At 53.0% G+C, this 22,944-nt stretch overlaps 1 protein-coding gene across 1 annotated transcript; it reads left to right on the top strand.

The window, feature by feature from the left end:
• Positions 1 to 264: 264 nt before the first annotated feature.
• On the top strand, positions 265 to 22,944 carry LMCD1 (LIM and cysteine rich domains 1). Its single transcript, XM_085072220.1, has 6 exons — positions 265 to 397; positions 11,752 to 11,840; positions 13,058 to 13,313; positions 17,873 to 18,214; positions 21,572 to 21,787; positions 22,425 to 22,944. The coding sequence occupies exons 2-6, from the start codon at positions 11,752 to 11,754 to the stop codon at positions 22,578 to 22,580; spliced, it is 1,059 nt and encodes a 352-aa protein (XP_084928346.1). The 5' UTR covers positions 265 to 397; the 3' UTR covers positions 22,581 to 22,944.

The following is a 22,944-nucleotide window of genomic DNA, read 5'->3' as shown; positions in this document are numbered from 1 at the left end:
CTATCCCAGGTGACTCCAAACCCCGATGTCCAGCCTGGCCTTGGACATTCCAGGGATCCAGGGGCAGCACAGTTTCTCCGGGCACCCTGTGCCAGGGCCTGCCCACCTCACAGGGAAGGATTCCTCCCCAGAATCCCATCTCGCCCTGCCCTCCGTGGAGCCATTCCCCCCGTGCTGTCCCTGTCCCTCTGTCCCACGACTCCCTGTCCCCGCCGCGGGCACGCGCTCACATGCACGCGCTCCCCCGCGCGCCCCGCCCCGCGCCCCATTGGCCAGAAAAGTTTTGGGGAGGCATCGGATTGGCTGAGAGCGGCGCGCGGCCACCGCGAGTGCCAATGAAAGGAGGAGCTCGGGCAGCGCGAGAGGCGACAGCGCGGGAGGAGCGGAGCGGCAGGAGGTGAGTGCGGAGAGACCGGGAATGATCCGTGTGCCGGGACAGCCTGGGGACAGCCTGGGGACAGCCTGGGGACAGCCCGGGAACGATCCCTGTGCCGGGACAGCCTGGGGACAGCCTGGGGACACTGGGAATGGTCCGTGTGCCGGGACAGCCTGGGGACAGCCTGGGACAGCCTGGGGACACCGGGAACGGTCCGTGTGCCGGGACAGCCTGGGGACAGCCCGGAATGATCCCTGTGCCGGGACAGCCTGGGGACACCGGGAATGGTCTCTGTGCCGGGACAGCCCGGGGACACCGGGAGCGATCCCTGTGCCGGGACAGCCCGGGGACACCGGGAGCGATCCCTGTGCCGGGACAGCCCGGGGACACCGGGAGCGATCCCTGTGCCGGGACAGCCCGAGGTGGGCCAGGAGGGTGTCCGGTCCGGTCGGGCCGTGCGGGGTGCCCGGGGCCGTGCTTTCCCTGCCCTTGCCGGGGGTTCTGTGCCATGCCCCAGCTCCGGCCGGAGGTGCGCAGCGAGCACCGCGCGGCTGACAACCGCCGGACTTTCTTTTTTCCCCAGTATCCCTCATCTCCCGGTTCTCCTGCCCCGCGGAGCCGCGCGGTGCCGGCAGCTGGGCAGGGCTGGAGCGGGCAAACCCTGGGCTGGGACAGGACGGGCAGCCCGCACTCGGGCCGGGCAGGACAGATCCCATCCACCCCTCAGGTTCTCCCCTCCTGCCTGCCCTTCCCTAGGCACCTGATCGGTGTGCTGCAGCCCAGAGCTGCTCTGCCATTGCCACCCGCCGTGCGCAGCGCTGCGCCTGCTTTGGGCTCATTTCAGTGAGAAAATCACCCCACAGAAACTTCTGCTTGTTATCTGAATTAACTTGTGCTGAGCTGCACTCCTCAGGGAGTGAGGGAGTTGGTTGTCCCCTTCTAGACCCTCTGGAAAGTGTTTACTCCAGGAAATCCTGGCTCCTACCACAGTGTCCTTTGACAGGGCCTCCTGGCATGGCAGTAAGCTGGATGGAAGGGATTCTGATTGCCAGATCAAAGCGTGTGGAATGGGAGCAGCTGCTCTCATGACCTTCCTCTCTGCACCTTTGTCTCCGCGTGGTTTGGGGATGAGTTCAGCACCCCCGACAGCCTGCTGTGATCCCATCTCTCTGGGCAGTGCTGAGGGCTGTGCCCTGGGACCAGCGGGTCTGCCAGGGCACAGGGCACCTCGGGGGGTTTGGTGAACCACCAAAGGGTGATGGTTCCCTCTGCCATGGAGTTTCTTGCCAACGCTGGCCTTGGGGCTTCATGCTGCCTGTGAGGTTGGGAAGGTCAGCCTGGCTGTCGAGGTGTGGCACCTTCTGTCCCATTAGGTTTGGACTGAGCTACTGCTGGATCCCAAGGAGAACTGTTTACTGGTTTTACTGAGCACTGGCTGCTCCTTGCAGGATAGCCTGAGCGAAGGTTGTTGTGGCAGCAGGAGTTGCTGTGTGACACAGGCTGGGTGATTGGGCTGTGCTGTGCTCCTCAGCATCCTCCTGTCCTGCTCTCCCAGGAATACACAATGCTTTGAGGTGGGACTGAGGGATTCAGGATTCCTCCTTCCCTGTCTGCTGACCCTGTTGGTTGCCCACCATGGGGACACTGTCAGTGCTAGCTGACAAGGGCAGACACCCACGCAGGGTGACTCTGTCCCTGCAGGAGGTAGTCAGGGTTTGTTGGGATCTGCTGAAGGGACCTCCTTGTGTGTCATCCCTGGAGACTCAGAGCAATGTGTCCTCTCCCAGCAAGTCCTTGATGCTGATACCTCACAGGGTCCTGGCTGCCACAGCTTCCCTGGGGAGAGCACCTTTGGGTGCCACCTGGAGCCCTCGGGAAGCTCTTGCCTGGGACTGAGATGGATCCCAAAGGAGTGAAAACTGAGCCTTTTTCACGGGGCTGTGTGCTGAGCTGTGGTCAGGCTGGGTGTGCCACAGCAGCTCAATTCCTGCCTTGTCTGGAGCAGGGGGTCTGAGCAAGGCTGAGCTCCTGCCAGCAACCCAGGCTGGGGGTCCTCGTGGGGGGAGTGCAGGAGCAGGGCTGGATTTGGACAGCAAGGAGGGCTAAGCAAATCCTGCTGTGGGATACAGCCTGGCAAAGCTGTTTGTGCTTTCCCCAGCAGCTTGTGGAGCTTCATCTATCTGCAGGGGATGGAGCAGGGAGAGCTCACAGTGGTGTTCAGGGGGCTCACAGTGCACCCCAGAAATCTTGGGAACACAAAAACCATCAGAGCCTTCCCAAAATGTGTGGCTACACCATCAGCTCCCACTGGCAGAAGGGCAAAGGACAAGATGTCACCTTTAATGTCACTTAAATCTGAGGCCATAGCTCAGACTCTGCAGAGGAAGGTGTGGTTCTGCTGAGTGAAGCTCCTGCCTGGCCGAGGGGAATGCCCAAGCTCTGGGCACTTCTGCTGCCCAGCTGCCTGCCTCCTCTCACCTGAGCACTGCAGTACAAAAAGAAAGATGTCCCAGCTAGTTTGTACTTCAAAAGGGATATGAAATGACATAATGAAAACAAAGAGAAAGAATAATACAGGCCCTGGATCAGTGTCTGAATAATCTGCGTCCAAACATAAATGGGTGTCTCTGCAGTAGACGGCTGTTTAATTTCCTGAATCCTAAGGCGGGCACTTTTTCTGGGCACGGTGTGGAATACTGTCAAATTTTAATTTAGCTTGGCAGTGTCACACAGCCAGTCTGAGCAAGTCAGGGAAGGCAAGTCTGGAACTCATTAGAGCTTGTTGCGAGGCCCCGAAAATTTGATTTTCAATCACTGTTGGGTTTAATTATTGTTGATGTCTTGCCTAGCGTATTCTGGGATTCTTTCTGAGGAAATTAAAGCAGCATGAGTGGGACAGCATTCTGTTTGGCACAGGGCTTGTTTAGATTAAATTCTGAGTGGAGAGTTAAAGCTCGAAGCAGGAGAAGGCGATGGTTGGCACGGCGAGAGGGCTGGAGAGAGCCCAGCTGGCCAGGCATGCTCTGGGGCCTGTGTACTGTTCTCACTAAACTCTGTCCCTTCTTGTCAGAACAAAATAACCCACGAAGCTAAAAGCACCCATCAAAGCCAAGGTAAAGTTTACTCAGTTTATAGAAAAAGTTAAAGAACCAAAATTTGTTTCTTTGCTTCTTCAGCATGGGACTTGCAGACAACCAAAGCATGCTGTAGGACAGGAGAGAAGCTGCAGGGATAAATGGGCTCTGGGGTATGGTCTGGGGGTCCTGGTGCCTCAGGGAGAGGCAGGAGCTCCCTCCTCATCAGCAAAGTACCTGGGTGCTTGGAGAGCCCTCTGCAAGTATCTCCAAATGTGGATGGGAATGCTGGAAGGGATTAGGAGTTTGCACTGGTAAAGTCCTGAAACTCTGAGCTTTTAAAAACTTGGCATCACAGTTGGAAACTCAACTTTGTCATTCATGTTCTCGTGAGCTGGGTGCCCTGGTCAGGCTGTGCAGGGTGCCAGGGCTGAGCCCTGAGCTGTTCCTGCAGCCTGGCAGTGCCTGGCTCTGTGGGAAGGACGCTCAGCTCCCAAACAACAGGGGCTTCTGCCCAGAGGTTTTCTGTGGGACACATCTGTGCAGTTGTTGTGTCACAGAGCTCTGTGAGCAGTTTGGGTGGTGCTGATGAGGATGGTGAGGGAGGGAAGCAGTGCCTGAGTCCCTCAGAGGTGCTGCTGCTCCGTTGTGTAAACTGTCAGAGCTGTGAAAGAGCTTCATCCCAGCTGTGTGGGGTTAGACCACAGAACTTTAACAGGTACACCCCTGGGAGTTGTTTGTCCCTTGCAGACTTTTCATGCTCATCATTTCTGGCTGTGGTCCCCCCACAGGAGCTCAGTTTCATTATGGAGCTGCTCCTGTCTCTGCAGAGCCACTCGTTGAGGATGAGGAGCTTGGTCCCAGTGCTGGGGACAGGTCACATGTGGCTGGTGGCCCGGGGGATGGCTGTGACCTGCCTTGAAAGCTGGTTTATCCTCATGGGGCTGAAATCCCTCTCCCCGAGCAGTGTCCTTGTGTTGGAGCCCAGGGGAGGAAGCAGCTGTCACTGGGAAGCAGATGTGGATCTTAATGGAGAAACCTGCTCTGGGCAAGTATTTATAGACATGAAATCATAAAGCTGCACAGGGGTTAAAGACCTTATTTTGGGACTTGGACTCAGAGCTAAACTGAGTCCAATAAAATACAATTTGCAATTTACAAGTTACAAAGTCCCTCTGGTCCTGCAGGGAGGCAGTGTCTGGAGTATTTGTTTAGGCTGGGGATTTTCTCCTTTTTTTTTAAGAAGGAAATATTGTATTTCAGCCATTCAGGAAAGGCAGTACTCAGGTCCCATCTCAGAGCTACTGTTCCATTTAGAGATGGGGCTCAGAGAAAGGGAAGGATTTCCAAGCAGCTATTTTCAATTTTTGAAGATCAGGAGTTTCCTAATGCTGGTACCAGCCTGATTCCTCACGCTTTTCCCATCTCCCCTACTCCCAACATTTGGTTACATCAGATGAGCACAGGAAAGCAAATTTACCCCAAAGCATCATCACTGGTTGCCTGTGTCTTGCCAGTATTAGGTGGCACAGCCCCTCAGCTTCTCCCTTGGCTGGAGGGCATCACCAGCCACCAGATTCACTTGGACTTGTTCATTTGCTCTCCCTGAAGACCTGCAAATGTGTCACTCAAAACCACCTCACTTTATTTTTGTCCTCCAAGAGCGAAGCTTGTGTTGAGATTGTGAAGCTCAGAGCTCTCCAGAGAGGCTGCAGGGCAGAGTGAAGGAAAGGGATCAGGACCCAGGCATGGCCCTGCCTTGTGCCCACTGCAGCTTTCTCCTGGTTCCTCGCCTGGAAAGATCTTCTCCTACTGCTGAGAAGATCCTTAGTCCAAGATCAGTTGTTGGGTGGAAATTTGATGGAAGCAGCTCCATCAGTGCATCCTGTCAGTGTTCTGAGGGTTTCCCATTCCCAGTGGCATCCAGAACCTTCCCTCTTGTGGGAGATGCAAAGGACACAGCTAGGTCTGGGCAGGTCTGGAGATCAGCCTTACCTGAGTGCTCTGGAGCTCTGCACAGCTGCTGTTTAATTAAGGTGGGGGAGTTCTTCCCATTCCAGATACTTCCTCACTGCTCAGGTTGGGTTTATATTAAGCCCAAGTATCTGAAGCACTGTCTGGCTTGTGAAAAAAATCTGATTTTTCAGCATCTGCCCTTCTCTTATCGTTAATTCACACATTGTTAGTGGAGAAAGGAATGCTGCCAGCTATGTGCTCTTGGAAGAGGGAGATATTTGCAGAGGCCCTGGTAGTTGGATTTCTGTCGTCTGTAGGTTGGGATCTGGCAGCTCCATTGAAATTGCTTCCTCCAGTATCAGTGCCTTTTCCTGGTCTTTATGTTGCTAAAATAAAAGGTAGCAAACTTCTTACTCTGCAAAGTTTAATACAATAAGTGCTTCCAGTGTTCCAGATGATATCAACTCGTTCCTTGGTGCCTTAAATAAATCCATTAAAGAGAATTTGAGATGAAAGACAGCCTTTTGTAAGGGATTTTTTTTCCCTGTGAGTGTGGTAATTGGGACAGTGCTTGCTTGGAATCTGGCAAGGAAACAAATTGCTTGCAGGTCATGATTACAATGGATGTTTTCTGTGTATGAAAATGAGAAGAAAATAAATCAAAACATCCCTTTGCTGTTCTCAGAACTGCAGTAGTGGATGTGTGTATTGGTTAATGTACTTCTAAGGGCAGCTGCTTGCCTTGCACAGATTTATTCCACTTGCAGTTGCTGTCAAGGAGCCTCTCCTGAAATCCAGAACACCCCTGAGTGTCCCACCTGAGCTGAGGCCTCCTGCAGGAGCTTCAGGGGATGCTTTGGGCTGTTCTGTGCAGGACTGGGAGTTTTGTTCCTGAGCACACCTGAGGCTGGACTTCACCAGGCATCAGGTGTGGTCAAGGAGGATGTTGAACTTTGATGTCCCTTTTTAGTCCAAACCATTCTATTTGTTGGTCATCAGCAGGAGAGTTAATACTCAGCCAAATACCCAATATGTGAACTGGAGCATGCAGCATTCCCCTTGCTGGCACAGACACCTCTTTTGTTGGGTGTAAACCCTTGCTCCCTACAGTTATTGGAAATCCATGAGGAGGTTTGAGCTAGCCCCCTATTATTGTGCAAGCTTAGCTCTATTATAGTCAAAAAATGACACAAATGATCTGCTATCTGTTCCTATCCCAAAACTCCTCAGCAATTGTGCTGAGCAGAACTGGTCCCACCCATGTGAATATCGTGTGACCTTTCCCTGTTCCTTTGTTCAAGGGTCTATTTCAGAGTTAGTTGTTAATCTTCCAAACTCATTGCAGCTGGAGGAATCCCCCAAAGGGCTGTCGAGGTCCCTCAGCCTCCCTGGAGCTCTGTCCTGCCATGGCTGTGATTTAGGGGAAGGGTATGTGATGCTGAGGCTGCTGGGGAGGATTCCAGAGCCGCTGGGAGGGTTTGGGTTGAGTCTGTCATGGCTGTGAGGAGAGGTGAAACGAGGATCTCGGCTATGAAGGGCTGTTGTGAACTTGGAGTAACTTTCTGGAAACCAGCTTTTCCTCTTCCCTCCCTAAAAAGGAGGGGAAAACATACTTGAGGTAGTTACGTGTCTCCAGCACCGTTTTCAGTCTCCAAATAGGGTGTTGTGCAATAAATGGTTTCGGGATCCAGAAGCCTCTCTGGAAGCAGGAGGGCTCCCTTTGCCAGTCCCTTCTGGACTTGTGGCCATGGCATTGGCTCCCCAAAGCCCTTTTGGGGACTGGAGAGCCGTGGGTGACTTGGGCAGCAGTGCCAGGAGGGATAATTGCCATGGGATGCCCTTCACCCTGCCCTGGATCTGCTCTGGTGGCATTGAGCACAGCAGCCACAGCCCAGTGCTGCCCCATGTCATGTCCCATCCTGCCCCATGTCCCATCCTGCCCCATGTCCCATCCTGCCCCATGTCCCATCCTGCCCCATATCCCATCCTGCCCCATGTCCTGCCAGGTGTGCTGGGATGTGTGGTGGCTCTCTGATGGTCCTTGATTAACACCCCATTGCCCAAGCTTACAGAAACTCTGAGCATGATTTCAGGCCTGACTTCTACAGGTTCTGGTGCCACTCAGGACAGTCTCAGGTGCCAAACCCAATTGCCAAACTGGTTCCAGTAGGGCCTTTGGCACAGGGTCCCTGGCCCAGGTGAGCTGGGCTGGCCACAAGGTGACAAACCAAAGACCCTTGTGGAGTGTCAGCTGAGCAGCAAACCGAGCAGGCTGTGGAGCTCCTAGCCAGCAGTCTGTCTCACCAGACCTGCCTGGGAAGCTCAGTGCTCCTTTCCAGAGGAGTCCTCAAGCTCTGCACCAAGGTGGAGCCATGTTTGGGTTCTTTCCTTGTCACTTGTCATTCCGGGCTCTCTATTTTCCAGTTGCTCAGCGAAGGACAGCCCTGCCTTTGGCAGAGTAACAGCAAACCATGGCATTACTGCTGTGTTCCTGAGACTGCTCAGAGATGTTTTTGTGGGTAGAGCAGCCTCGATTTCCTATCATTTCACTACCCAAGAATTTCCTCTGCCCCGACTTGCTTTCTCTCTTCTAGCAGCAAGAATGCTGTGAGGCACAGAAAGCCAAAACAGAAATCTTGCAAGGAGTGTCTATCTAGTCCTGGTGAGCAGGATTTGCTTTTCTTCAACCAGTTTGTTGACAAAGGCCTGGTTTTGGTTTCCTGGCTTTTTTTAAAGCATTACAAATGTCTCCAAACTCTTTATCTTAAGGTGATGCCAAAGTACAGCTGCAGTTCCCAGATGGGTTTGGGCACAGGTGGAGCCTGGGAGAGTTGGAGCATTTGTTTCACATTGTCTTACCGGGTTTGGGGTTTTTGCAGTGTCTTGCATAATTTTTTAAAAGAAATCTGTTTTATGCCTATGTGAGGAGCTGGAGCCCAGCATGAGGAGCTGCTCCATGTCTGGGCAGGCTGTGCAGTGACAGGGCACTGGTGCCTGGTGTGTTTGGCCCCTGCACAGGGATGGGAGTGAGAGTGGCTCAGATCTCCCTCTGCTCCCAAAGGAGCAAGCAGTGACACTCTCCTGCAAACAGAGATGCTACCCAGAGGGCTCTGAGCTCGCTGGGCACAGCAGTGCCTCCTCCCCACTCTGAGGGGCTCAGGTGTCTGCCCAGGCTGCTCCTGGTGCCACAGGGATGTCCCTGAGGCTCCATGGGGTCACTTGAGCAGCAGTGGGGATCAGCTGCTATCTCAGCACCTTCCCCTGCTGCTGGAGACCTGAGCCATCCTGGGGCCACATGGTGCCTTGAGGAGCCTCCCAGGTGTTTCCCCCAGAGGTGTTCCTGTAGCTCCATCTCACCTGGTCAGGAGCCTCCTGCTGCTACCTGCCAACAGGAGTTCCCCAGGTGATCATGGAATGGTTTGGGTTGCAAGGGACCTTAAAGACCACCTCATCCCAGCCCTCCATGCAGCCTGCCCTTGTCAAGGGCCAGCTGGGCTCACGCCATGGCTGGCAGCATTTGTGGCACAGAGCAGTTAACCTCAATTAAACCTGGCTTGGACAGGGAGCAGGAATTGTGTTTGGACAAGTGGAATCAGTTACCAAGGAAGGGGCTGCTTCACAGGGAAGCAATGCAGTGACACACAGGGTTTGTGCTCCATGTGGAGTCCCTGGCTGGTGCCACCCCAAAGGGCTGTGAGTTCCTGCACTGACACTTCCATGGACCCCAAAGTGCCAGAATGTCTGGGGGGATTTAAATGCTGTCTCGTGTTTCTGACCACACTTCTCCCTGTGCCTTTTCCCTTGTGTGTAATGAACCTTTTCCAAAGGAGTTTATTTAATCCAGATGTTTGTGTTTTAGATAAACCACCACTCACAGTCCCTTGCTGATACTCAGCTCCTGTTTGACTCACTAAGATCAGAGTTGGCTAAAGCCCAGCAGTTAGGGGGTACCAGGTACACTGCTCCAGAGCTGGCAGGATTGGGAGTGCTCTGTGGGAATCCTCAGGGTCTTTATCTGTCCTGGAGAGCTGAAGAACTAAAAACATCCTCCCTGTTTGGATATTAGAGGCAGAGGGGAGTGTTTGGGAATGTTAAGGCCATTTTTGAGATGTATTTTTATGACCTCTGGGGGTGAGAGGTCTTTTCACTAGCTTCAAAATATTGGGAGAAACTGCAGGTAAAAACTGAGATGAAAATTACAGCTGAAAGGTGAGGCAGAAATAAAACAGCAGTCCTGGGGCAAAGGGAGCTGAAACGGACCATTTCCTACCCCTTGGGTGGGTTTCTCCAGGATGAGCAGCCTTGTGTGGAGACTTAATAGCTCTGGGCAAGAAAAAAGGCATGTAAAGGTCTGTCATCTACCTCAAAATTGGCAAACAAACATCTGGTCATTTCTAGAACAACTGTTTATAAAAACTTTGTACTTGTTAGCAACATCATGTTTTCCAAGTGAAATATCCTTCCTGATTGCCATCAAATAAGCTTTTCCTCCTGAAAGCTGCAGAACAAGTTTGGACATCAGATGAGACCTCAGGGTGCCCCAGGTCCGTGCAGGAGCTGTGAGGGGTCTGGGAGATGCTGCTGGAAGTAGGAGAGGTGGCTGTAGGGGGGAGCAGGAGGAAGGAGAGCTGCCAGCATCGTTGTTGGGTTTGCATTGGGGCAGAGATTCAGAGCTGGAGCTGCTGGACACAGCTTGGGTCAGCCCAAGGTCCCCACAGGCTGCGGAGCAGCATCTGTTCTTTCCCTGCTGCTGATCCCTCCCTTTGGAAAGAGGCTTTGGCAAGGACAGCCTCTGCCGAGGTGCCAAGCAGTGATTTAAATAGTGCATGATGTTGTCGTGAAGGACTGTGACAATGCAGGGACATGCAGGGCTGGAGTCAGGTTGCACAGGCAGGTATCAGCCTTCCCCAGCTCTGGGAACCTCCTCAGCCTCACCCTGAGCTCCTCAGCCTGTCCTGGGCCAGGCAGCTGGACGAGGATGACCCCTGTGTGATCCTTCCAAGGCAGGATATTCTGTGAGCCAGATGGGCTCTCAGTGTGTGCACAGCTGAATGGTCAGTGCCTACAACAAGCTCTTGGTCTCAAGGGAGATTAAACATCTTCTACAAAATCTGATCAATGGCCCCAAAAAGGCAGGGAGGTGTGAGACCTGTGCCTATCACAAGCCTCAATGGGAAATGCAAACTTTGAGGCCCAGAGTGGTCAGAAATCTGCCCAACCCTCACACTTGGCAAGGCTTCTCAAGGGCTGAAGGTGTTGGGGTTTGCTGTGCTGGGGCTAAGCTGTGCACTTTGATCTCTGACTGCACAGGGTTGGATCTGCTGGGGTGACACTCCTGTGGTGCCTCACTTGCTCCTGCTGGGCCTGGGACTGGCCTTGTTTTCCCTCAGCTCATTTTTACAGGGAACAAACATGTCTTTCAGGCAGGAGCCTGACAGCTCTTGTATAAACATCCAGGCTGAGATTAATTCAGTCTGGTGGTGTCACCTTGCCCTGATGCCTCCTGCAGCACTTTGTTTTTGTCTCCTGCCATACCCTCCTGCGTTCTTCACATTCAAAAAGCCATGTTTGATAAATTCATGGGGAAGACACTCAAATAGGTTCGTGCTCCAGTGTGGCTCCTGGTGTGGGTTTTTGCTTGTCTCTCTCCTGTTGGAAGGTTGTTAGGATGTCTCTGCAGCAGTGAACACCCACAGATGAGTGACTTTCATCTGTTTGCCGTGAGCAGCAAAAAGTGCAGGACAACCACAGCTCCCCGTGTCCCTCCACCACCACCTCTCCTCCCCAGAGCCTTTCCCTGCTGTATTTCCTGTTCACTATGGAAACCACCCATAAACTCCAGTGCCAGAGGCATGGAAACATGCCACATTCCCAAAATACACTTGGAGAAAGACCAAGGAGGTCCAAGGTGCAGTAAAGTGTGTTTAGCGTCAGATTGAGGCAACACACCTCCATGTCTCCTGTGTGATCTGACTTGCACAGATCCATGTGCAATATGAGAAGTGTATAAACTGCATCAAAATCGCCTTTAAATGAGGTCTCTGTGGATGAGGTTAAGGTGTCTGTCCAGTGTGGGCCATGTTCACTGGGTTTGGTGTGCCAACCCCTCCATGTTGTTCCATCCTCCCTCACTTTGAAGTAAAAACCTTCATCCCAAGCCTCCCTAAATAAACTTGTAGCAGGGTTGCATGGACTCAGTCAAATGGTTTCTGGGAGATTTGAGGCTTCATGGGACACAAGGAATGGCTGAAGAAATCACTGTCTGCAGGGCAGCACACACTCAGAGTGCTGTCTCAGGTAACCCTGGGGATAAAGCCTTTCCAGCTCTGTCCTGCTCTTTTCCAGATGTCGGGGAGCCAGCCACAGCTGGGGAGAGGTGTGCCGTGTCTGCGCTGCAGAGGGATGTGCTCAGGCTTCGAGCCACACTCCTGGAGGTAATGTCCTGTCCTGCATCCTGACTCAAATGTGCTCAGTGGCAGAACATCGCATTGTTTGATACTTTATTTACAGTTTTTCCTCTTAAAAACACGAATTTGGGTAAATAGCTCCCGACAGCAGCAGCTGGTGGGAGCAGACCAGGCCTGGCTCTGGGTGGGGATGGGGGTTGCTCCCTGCCCCAGTGGCACAACAAAGGGCCTTTAAAATGGAACACAGACATCCAGATGTCAGTAATTAAAAGAGAATTAGTGCCCTCTGAGCTGTCTCACAAATACTGGGCTCCTCTCTGCTCCTGGGGAGCTCCCAGATCACTTGGGCCCATGGTGGTGCAGGGGGGCAGTGGTCCAGCTGTGCTGCTGCAGCTGGAATGCCTCAGATGCCTTCAGCTCCCTCTTGTGATACCTCAGCTGTGTGAAATCCAAACTGTCAAACACTCATTTGGTGGACACACTACCTTTTTTTTTTAATTGACTCCATTAAAGGCTGGTTGAACTCATTCTTACTCCAGGATCCTGCTGAAACCTTGGGGTTATGTCAGAGTTATTTTGCCATTTTTGCTCTTAGTGTTTGATGGCAGTGCTGGCCACCAGAGTGTCCTTAGACACTTGTCTGTGTGATTTATACCTATTATAGTTCAAATTATAGTCAATTAAGCATCAGTTCCTTCTAGCAGTCACTTTTTTAATGGCACATAAAGCTTCGTAACAGGTGAGGCTGCTGCTGGGCTGTTATAATCTGGTGAGGAGACTAATCTCCAGTTTAGTGATGCTTGAAGAGTTTCCACAGTTCAGGGGAATCAGCAGCTCCCCATGGGGGGGAGGCAGCAGACTTTGTAGTGACAGGACACAGGGAACGGCTTCCCACTGCCAGAGGGCAGGGATAGGTGGGATACTGGGGAGAAATTGTTCCCTGTGAGCATGGGCAGGCCCTGTGCTGCCCCTGGATCCCTGGCAGTGTCCAAGGCCAGGCTAGACAGGGTTTGGAGCAGTGGAACAGTGGAAGGTGTCACTGCCACGGCAGGGGTGGCACTGGATGGGCTTTGAGGTCCTTCCAACCCAAACCATTCCATGACTCTACTGAGCCTTCTGTCCTTGCCTGAGCCCAGGCTGTGTTTAACCCTGGGGAGAGGCTGACACCCCATGACTGAGCCATGGTGTGACCCTCGAGTCCCACAGCCCAGCTGACACCAGGGCTTCTCTCCTGTCGGGCACAGGAAAATCTGCAAGTCGTGCAAGTGCAGCCAGGAGGAGCACAGCCTGAGCTCGGAGCTGGAGGATGACCGCAAGATCGGCCGCTTGCTGTCCGACTCCAAGTACTCCTCGCTGACCGCCAGGCTGAAGGGAGGTGACGGCGTGCGCATCTACAAGAGGAACCGCATGATCGTCACCAACCCCAACATCTCCGGCAAGGACCCCACCTTCGACACCATCACCTACGAGTGGGCTCCCCCAGGGCTCGCCCAGAAGCTGGTGAGGGATCCATGGCAGGCTGGCTGTGTGCTTGGGTCACTGAATCGGGAACAGAGCTGGGTCTGGAATAGTTACTGGGGAGAAGTAGTAAATCATGGTTTGCTTCAGAGAGCAGAAATGTACGGAGCACTCTGTGTTTTGGGAAACTGTGTAAATAAGCAGAGTAGGTAGGAGAGGGGGATGGAATGCCTTCGGGTTTTATAGGTTTGTTTACATTTCCAGGAGAAGGCTTAATGGGTTTTACAACTAGAAAGCTCGCTCTTTTGGTAAAGCTCATCTGCAATAAAAGCATGGCTGAGGAGAGATGCCATCCCTGCTGTCCTGCAGCCCTGTGCAGCCCATGCCCTCTCCAAAGCCCCAGGCTGGATGTGGGAACGATTCCTCCAGGCTTTTTCAGAGTGTCTGGGCTGGGTTTGACTTCTCCTGGTGGGCACTGGGTTGTTGTGCCTCAGGCCTCCTCCTCTCTTGCTCCCTTTGGTGCCAGAGGAGTCCTTCCCTGGAGCAGGGGGCTCAGAGGCCATTCACAGGGTCCCTGCACTCCCTTTGATGAAGAGCAGCACAGCCCAGCCCTGTTCCAGCAGCCTTGTGGAGCTTCCTGTCCCCGGGAGCAGGAGTGGGAAGCTCCTTGTGCCAGGCTGTGTGAGCCTGGCTGAGCTGAGCTCTGGGGCTCAGAGCTCCTGCCTCAGCTCCTGCTGCCTGGGCAGCTCTGCCCAGTGCTGCTGCCGGCAGAACCACTCCCATACCAGCTTGGGAGCTGGGAATTATTTTCCCTACAGTTTAATCATAATCTGGTCCAAATAAAAAATATTTTGTAAAGAGAGCTCAGGGTAAAAAGGCGAGATGGAGAGTGTGGTTCCGTTTTGAGGGCTGGATCTAAAACCAAACCCCCAGCCCAGCTCCACCTCCCTCCCATGCCTGGTTTCCATCTGGACCAGCTGTGTGGGAAGGGGTGGAAGTGGTTTTTGGCTTGTGGAAGTGTGAGCCAGCAGAGCATTTCTTGAGGGAAAGCATTTAGCTGGCTTTTCACTGTGCTGTGGTGTAAAACCAGTCTGTATTCCACTGTCAGGAGTGGGCAGTGAAGAGCTTCTGCTCCTCACATGAAACAAAAAGCTGCAAGCTGTTGATACAAATAGCTGAAAGCTGCTGAAAATGCAACCAGATTTTTTAAAGAAGAACTGGGGATACAAATGTGAAAATGCAGCTGCAGCCCCAGAGCCACAGTGGTTAATTCAGTTTAAAAGCCAGTTGCCCTTGGGCAGGCTGAGTGTGGGATGAGCTCTGTGCTGGGGATGCTCTATTGAGGTGCTCACTGCTGCCCCTTCCCTTTTCCCTTCCCTTTTCCCTTCCCTTTACCCTTCCCTGGGCTCTGTCAGAGCTGGCCCAGCAGGCATGTCTTTGTGATCAGCCTTTGCCTTCCGCAGCTCCCAGGGGGAATCAGGGAGCTGAAGGGATGGGGAGAACAATGATGGCACTTTTCCCAGCAGCCTGGTCACTGAGCACGCTGCCAGCCTGGGGTTTATCAGGAGCCCAGGTTCCTTGGGCTGCAGCACGGTGCTGCTGGTGCCTCGGGCAGAGCACCTTGCCCTAAAGGATGCCCAAACTGTGGCTCTGGGAGTGTGATGGGGTGATCCCAAATGCAGCCCTGGGGAGCTCAATTCTGCCCTGTCCTGCACCATCCAGGGGATGGCAAGGGGCAGCTCTGAGAGTATAAAGTATCTCTGTTTAGGTTTTATAAAAAAAACTCTGGGTTAAAAGGGGAGATGCAAAACTAAGCCCCCAGCACAGTCCCACCCTCGTGATGGGGAGGTTAAAAACTTTATGAACGCTTTTGATCTCTTTATAGTGCCTGGACAGGCTGGAATATATCTTGGTTCAAGTAAACAACAAGCAGGAGCTTTGGAGACAACCTTGATAAATTTTGGCTTCCAGATCAACTTGACAAACTTTGAGAAGTGCTGGATGTCAGCCACTCTCAGGATAGTTTAAAAGGGATTTGGGCCAAAAAGCTGTTGGTGCATAACTGCCTCGCTCCACTGGTTTCCTTCTGAAGGCAGGCTGGAAACTTGGGATGGCTTTTAACCTTGTTTTGCTGAAGTGGATGTCGATAATAGGAGGAAGTTCAGAGCATGTTCATGTTCTTGTTAAGCCGTGCCTGGAAAAGTCATGAAGAAGATACTCAAGTCCTTGGGGAGAGCGCAAAGAACAGATCATAAAATAGCTCCAGGATCCAGTAGTGAACAGGGAAAACCAAAAATGCTTTTCCTTGAAATTACCTGTACTCAGGCAATAGAGTAAAGCATTGACCATAACAAGAAGTGATAGCAGCAGATGTAGCAACTTTTTGTTATTCTTCATGGCAGTTTTTGGTGTCAGGCTGGATTTTTTTTCCCTGATATTTCCTCTGGACACATTTTTATGACATCTGCAATTATAACTTTAAGCATTCCCTTGATAAGGGAGTGAAATTCCACTGCATATCTGGGCAGATATTGAAATCTGCCCCAGAGCAGGCTTCAGTGAAGCATTTAAAAAAGCCTTGAGGCTTTGCTTTTCTCGCCCTCAGCCCAGACATTTTGTATTGGGAATGGAGATCCTGGAGGTGGAGCAGAACAGGAGGCTCCAGGAGCCCCTGCTGGCACCTTGCTCTGGTGAAAGTGTCCATTATTCTTGGTACATTGGTGGATTAAGGATTTCTCCCATTAAGATCTCACCACAAAACTGCTGTGGTGTCCTGGTGTTCCTGGGCACAGCACCGAGTTCAGTCGTTTCCCTTCCAGTTGTGGGGCAGTGCCTGTGTGAGCCTGGGAGGAGCTGTCAGGGAATTCTTGTCCTTTCTCCTGTCATTCCTCTTAGGATTCCTTACACCTGTGAAAGCCCCAGCATCCCACAGCTCTCCCACCAGCTATTCCCACCTCCTCCCACAGGGCAACAACCTTCCTAGGAAACTGGACACCAACCCCACCTTAGAGTGTTGATGTCTAATATCCCAGTGTGCAGTGATTTTAACTTGCACCCCAAGGTGTGGGGATGAAGCCCTGCTTCCATTAATTCATAATCTGCTGCTGTTCCAAATTTCCTGACAGGAATTCCGCCCGGCAGTGCTGCTCTCTGGCTCAGAGTAGCCAAGATGGAAGTGACTTGGAAGTTTTTCCCAACGTGCTGAGTTGAGCAGTGCTGTGCAAGCATTTCTGTGTTGAAAAGCCCAGCCTGAACAGCTGGTGTGCCACAAACAGTTAAATCTCTTTGCTAAGTTTCTTTAGATCAAGTTTTCGAGTGCTGACCCAGTAAGAAGCAAATCTAATGCAGCTGGATGCTGGTCTGACAGGGAATGGCAGGGAGCCAACTGGCTGCCCTGTCGCTCTTCACACTACAATAGGAAAAATGCCGGAGTGGGAAACTCCCTTCCCTTGTTCCCCGCCAGGAGAAGTTAACTGTGCATCCCCCATGACCCACAGCACTAACCCAGCCTGACAGTGAGATGGGTTAACTCAGCTTTTGAGGTAGTGGCCAGTTAAGTCAGAGATTTTATTTTGGAAATTTTCTGGGCATTTCCTTTCCACGTCAGGGCATTGGTGACCAAACACCTCCCTCTGCTGTGAAATCAGCAGCCAGGTGGAACTGGTGGTTGTCAGTGTCACAGACCCAACTGCTATCTGAATTCTTCCTGTGTTAGGATAATTTTATTAACTGGTGAAGGGGGATCTTTCACTGTGAACTGCTCTGCACAGAGCCCCATGGGGCTCTGAGGTGCTCGTGGTGTGGCCTTTGACTTGCTCCCTGCAGCTCTCCCTGTCCAGCACAAGGCAATAGAGAGCTGCTCAATGGGTTTTGATGTTTATGGGTTTTTAGTCTTCTCAGCAGCTGTGTTATCAAATTTCATGGAAAAGTGTCATGGTAGGGCCAGTGAGGGAGGGTGTGCTGGGATTGTTGTGCAAAGCAGGTCTGTGTGCTGCTTTGCTTTCCTGGGCAGGCTGGGTTTTGTTTTCAAGAAAAAACAACCAAAAAAAAAAAATCTAAAACCCCATAAAAACACCCAGTCTGTTTTCTGAAGATGAAATGACTTACAACAGCCTGGCTACCACTGGCATCTGAGCCAGTTCAGCCTTTTATCTCTGAGCTGTGGGTTCAACCACCTCAGAGAGAGAAGGAGGGGAAAGATCCCTTTTCTGCCACCACTCCCTCGCCAAGTGGAGCATCACTGCCTCCCAGCCCGGCCAGTGGGTGACCATGGGTGTCACTGCAGGGTGACCATGGGTGTCTCCGCAGGGGTGACCATGGGTGTCACTGTAGCCCAGGGGGTGACTGTGGGTGTCTCTGCAGGGTGACCATGGGTGTCTCTGCAGAGTGACCGTGGGTGTCTCTGCAGACCATGCAGGTGACCATGGGTGTCTCTGCAGGAGTGACCATGGGTGTCCCTGTAGCCCAGGGGGTGACTGTGGGTGTCTCTGCAGGGTGACCATGGGTGTCACTGCAGACCATGCAGGTGACCGTGGGTGTCACTGCAGGGTGACCATGGGTGTCTCTGCAGACCATGCAGGTGACCATGAGTGTCTCCACAGGCCATGCAGTACATGGAGCTGATGCCCAAGGAGCTGCAGCCCGTGGCTGGCACGGACGGCGCGGTGCATCGCCGCCGGCGGCTGACGCGGCAGCTCCCGCTGTACGACCAGGACCCGGCGCACTGCCGCGGCCTCGCCGACGGAGAGCACAAGCTCATGGAGGAGTTCGTCAAGAAGTACAAGGCCGAGGCGCTGGGAGTCGGGGAGGTGGCGCTGCCGGGCCAGGGCGGCGGCGGGAAGGAGGAGGGGAAGCCGCAGGACAAGAGCATCGACCCCGGCAAAGCCACCGAGTGCCCCAACGAGTCCCCCAACGGGGCCCTGGAGAGCACAGCTGGGCACTACGTGAGTGGGGATGGGATGGGATGGGATGGGATGGGATGGGATGGGATGGGATGGGATGGGATGGGATGGGATGGGATGGGATGGGATGGGAGGGGATGGGAGGGGATGGGATGGGATGGGATGGGGCTGCTCTGGGCTCAGGGAGCCATCGGGAGTAGATTTGGTCTCAACTAGAGGGGCAGAAGAGAACAGCAGGCAGGATGATCTGTGCCTTGTCCCTATCCTGCTCCCAGGGAGTTCTCCATGCCTGCTGCAGCTGCTCAGTCACATCACAGTGTGCTTTGGAGCAGCACTGGGAGAGACCCTGGAGAGACCCTCTGCTCCAGCCAGCCCTGCTGAGCACAAGGGTCCATCTGACAGGGCTGATAAGGGGGATTCTCCTCTTTTTCCTCTCCCTTTCTCTGCAGCAAAGGCCTTGCTGAGCCACCAAGGTAAGGGAGTTCTTGCTGGAGGAGCTGGTTTGAGCTCTGGGTTCTGGCAGCTCTGACAGGCTGGCCATGGCATGTCCCTGGATGATATGGTTAGTGTGTGTGGTGGTATTTCGCTGAAAGCTGAACTTGATGGTCTTGGAGGTCTTTTCCAACCTTTACAGTTCTGTAATGTGAGTCAGGATTTCCAGGTAGGCTTCCAGCCCAGAAAGACTACAAATGGCAGGAGGTGATGGCTCTGTCCAATTAACACAGAGCTGTGAACATGCAGATAGTGCTCCCAGGGCTGTAACTGCTCTGGGGAGATGTAAACAGCTGCCCTGTGTCCCTGGGCATACAAATACATTTCCACAGGGAAATGATTGAGATTCCTCAGCACCCTTCTAGATTTATATTCCCCCAGTGCTTCCTGGAGTAGTCTCTGTGGTTGCTGAACAGATGCTGATCATAAAATACGGTGAATGGAAATATCTTGTCCTGATCCTTGTGAGGGTGACTTGCAGCAAAGGATTTACAGCTGAAAACACAAATGGTGCCCAAGTGTTTTTGAGAGCAGATTCTTTCCTGCCATTCCTGCAGCGAGGTTGTACATGTTAAGGGCAGTTTGCATTTTCAGTCCATATTGGGTAATGTCTCCCCTCTGCCACGGTCTGTTAACGTACTTCTGACTTTGAATCCAGTGACACGGTAAAGATTTTCACTATTGCAACAAAACACTGAATTTTAAGATAAAAAATAACCAAAAAAGGAAGGTTTCCTTTAAACAAATCAATAAGTCATCCTAGCAATGAGGGTTTACTTAAACTGCGAGTTTGTCCTTTCAAATAAATAAATACATAACTATGATGTTATTCTCCTTGGTTCAGAGCATCATTTCTCTCAAGGCACCAGCTGAAAAATGGAACAGCTTTCACAGCAGTGGCAGATCCACTGGGACAGCCACGCTGTGCAGCCCAGGGCATGGCAGACATGTAGTATGGAGGTCATACAATGCTTGGGAAAAGCCCTGTGAATAATTTTTCTGTGTGAATAATTTCCATAGAAAGAAACAGCAAAAGAAGTTGTTTTTTTAACAGTTCTTGTTGGCAAGAAACTTGAGCTCAGGGTTGGAAACTGCTGTGTTTGTTCTTGCCTCAGATCCTGCAAGATAAGCAGGGCTGGGCTGGTGGGTCTGTGGCATCTTGGAGCTCACAGAGCAGAGGCAGCTGCAGGGTTGGGCTCTGGGGCTGACCCCAAATCTGGTGCCTCAGGAGGTGTTGGGGGTTAGGGAAAAGGCCCCAGTCAGATATGATGGGTACAGAATTCCTCAGTGCCTGTCTGTCCATGCTGTCCTGAGTGCTCTGCCAGCTGCTCCATACTGTTCCTGTTCAGCCAGACCAGAAATGCCACAGTTTCTGCACCGTGCCGAGTTTCCCCCTTCACTGACGTGGGGCTGGGAGTGCTTGGAAATGTCGGAAGCCCTCCGTGGTGGAAGGAGCAGTGTCAGCACACATAACCCCTTTCAGCTGCACACAACAGCCAAGCCAGGAAACACTCTGTCTCCTCTTGCCCTGCCTCTTCTCGTCAGGCTGGATTTCCTGGGAAAACAGGAGATGCCCATCAGTGCGGTGGAACCAAGCCAAGGGCGGTGGGGCAGTTACTGAAAATCCAGCTGAGGGAGGGAGGAGGCGATGGTGGAATGCGTGGGATGCTGGAAAGAGCAGTGACCAAACAGAAAAGCCACCTGGGGGTGCACATGTCCTGTGGCCTCTGCTGTGGAACAGGAGGGAGGAGGGGAAGGAAACTGTCTGTGCAAAGAGCAATGTCTCAGCACTGTGGGAGCTGTGACAAGGGGCTGGCAGCGGTGGGACAGTCCCTGATGGCCTCCTGCAGCTCAGGGACTGTCAGTTTACTTTTCTACTGAGAAGGCTTGGTTTTCTGTCTCCTTCTCTTGAGCAGCCTGGGCTGGTGGAAGGTGTCCCTGCCCATGGCTGGGGTCACAACTGGGTGATCTTTAAGGTCCTTCCAACCCAAACCATTCCATGGTTCTGTTATTGTGCCTGTTAGAGGCTGTTGACTTAAATTGGGGTGTTTGTAAATGATCACCTGATCACAGGGACATTGCCAGCGCCTGACCCTGTGCCACCTGGAGCATGCTGGAGGGGGACACTGCTGTGCCAATGCTCTGATGGGCACAGCAGTGTAACCACAGCACGTGTGACACACAGGCTGCTCCTGCTGCCTCGCCAGGCTGCTGCAGGATTGCTGGTAAAAATCCAAGCAAGGCTCTGCTGCAGGAGACTCCAGCTGCTACCGAGGAGAGTCTCTTGTAGGGAGTGACAAAGCCCAGGCCCTGAAGCTCTTACCCTGACCTCGACTATCCAGCTTCAATGAGAACTGGAACAACATCCTGCCAGCCTCTGAGTGGAACCGTAAAGCTGACTCTTGACTAATCACAGGATCGCTCTGCAGGCACAGATAAAGAGCAAACCCTCTTGGTCTCATAATATGCATGATGCCATTAATCTTGAGATTAACTACGTCTAATTCTGGCTCTTTGGCCTGTTAGAAATGGAAAACACTTGCTGAAATCTGTGGAGTTACAACTGAGTTAGGCACAGACAGCAAATGGTGAGAAAAGACCAAAGTTCCTGCTCTCTTTTCAAAATTACATCTTTGATGTGCTATCCTTCTGCACTGTAGGAATTCTTAACTTTTTCTTGGAGAACCTTTGTATTTTGGAGAAGGTTTTCGTTTGGGAGGTGTCCCAAAGGCTCCTCAAAAATAAGCTACTCAGCTCCATCTTCCCAGTGTGCCCACAGACCAAAGGTGCTCATACATACCATCCCAATGATCTTTCCCCACGGCTGCAATCCTCAGGGCTGCAGTGACGGGATCAAGCCCAGCCCAGCTGCTGTCCAGCCCTGCTGACCACTCCTCTCTCTTGCAGCGCTGCGAGACCTGCAAGCAGGCAGTGCCCAGCGACTGCCCCGTGGTGTACGCTGACCGCGCCGGCTACTCCCGCCAGTGGCACCCGGCCTGCTTCGTGTGCTGCCGCTGCGCTGAGCCCCTCGTTGACCTCATCTACTTCTGGAAGAGTGGGGCAGCCTGGTGTGGGCGGCACTACTGCGAGAGCCTGCGGCCCCGCTGCGCCGGCTGTGATGAGGTAGGGACGGGCTAGGACCCTGGGATGCCATCTGTGCCGGGGTGGGGACTGACCAGGACCCTGGGATGCCATCTGTGCCAGGCTGGGGACTGACCAGGACCCTGTGACCCCACTGTGCTGGGGTGGGGACTGACCAGGACCCTGGGATGCCACTGTGCCGGGGTGGGGACTGAGCAGGACCCTGGGATGCCATCTGTGCCAGGCTGGGGACTGACCAGGACCCTGTGACCCCACTGTGCTGGGGTGGGGACTGAGCAGAGCCCCTGTGACCCCAGTGTGCTGGGATGGGGACCAGCTGGAGACCCTGTGATCCCGCCAATGCCGGGTGAGGACCAACCAAGTGTCCCTGTGCTCCTGCCAGTGCCAAAATCCTGGTGCAGGGTCAAGCAGAGCTTCTGGTTAACCTGGTCTATTGGAAGGTGTCTCTGCCCAGGGCAGGGGGTTGGAACAAGGTGACCTTTACAGGTCCCTTCCAACCTAAACCATCCTGTGATTATTTTATGTATCCATTCCCAAAGCCTGGCCTCCGCACTGATAGGCTTGGTGGGAGGAGTGAGACCAGTTGTCCCTGCTCCTGCCACACTCCAGCTTGGCAGAATGCTGGAAATAAGCAGTTGTCTGTCTGTCTGTCCCGCAGATCATCTTCTCAGAGGACTACCAGCAGGCGGAGGGGCTGGCCTGGCACAAGAAGCACTTTGCCTGCCTGGAGTGCGAGACGCTGCTGACAGGCAAACCCTTCACTCTGGCCAACAGCAGCCTGCTGTGCACCACCTGCAGCCAGAGCAGGGTCTGAGGAGGGGCAGCCAGGGCCCACCAGGACTGGGGGCATTTGGAAATACAGGAGAAGGGGAAGGTTGAAAAATTTAAGTCTGACGATTCACTTGCGAGCAACTGCATGTCCCCTTGCATCCAGCACAGCCTGGAGAGATTATCTCCTCGGGATCCTCGTGGATCTGACAGGGAGCCCTTATGCCCATGGGTGGGAGGTGCATGGTGTACCTTCCAGGAGGAACTGGAAAGGAGGGTCTGTGCTGTGCTGGTTTTTATCAAGTCTGTCCAACCTTCTTATGACTAAGATCTTGCGATGGTCTTTTGGAAATAACACATCTCAGCAGTAACTTCTAGCATACTAAACCTACGGTTGTGGTCAAAAACAA

The sequence above is a fragment of the Lichenostomus cassidix genome, chromosome 12 (assembly GCF_008360975.1).
Source record: "Lichenostomus cassidix isolate B80296 chromosome 12, HeHo_3.0, whole genome shotgun sequence".
Taxonomy (NCBI): Eukaryota; Metazoa; Chordata; class Aves; order Passeriformes; family Meliphagidae; genus Lichenostomus; species Lichenostomus cassidix.
Note: the sequence above shows the minus strand (reverse complement) of the source record. Positions and strands in the feature narration are given on the sequence as shown.

What these genes read in the sequence shown, in the direction of transcription:
- LMCD1 (XM_085072220.1), top strand. Translation starts at nt 11,752, where the DNA reads ATGTCGGGGAGCCAGCCACAGCTGGGGAGAGGTGTGCCGTGTCTGCGC. An exon ending in TTCGAGCCACACTCCTGGAG is followed by an intron (nt 11,841 to 13,057) that starts GTAATGTCCTGT and finishes TGTCGGGCACAG; the next exon opens with GAAAATCTGCAAGTCGTGCA. An exon ending in GCTGCGCCGGCTGTGATGAG is followed by an intron (nt 21,788 to 22,424) that starts GTAGGGACGGGC and finishes TCTGTCCCGCAG; the next exon opens with ATCATCTTCTCAGAGGACTA.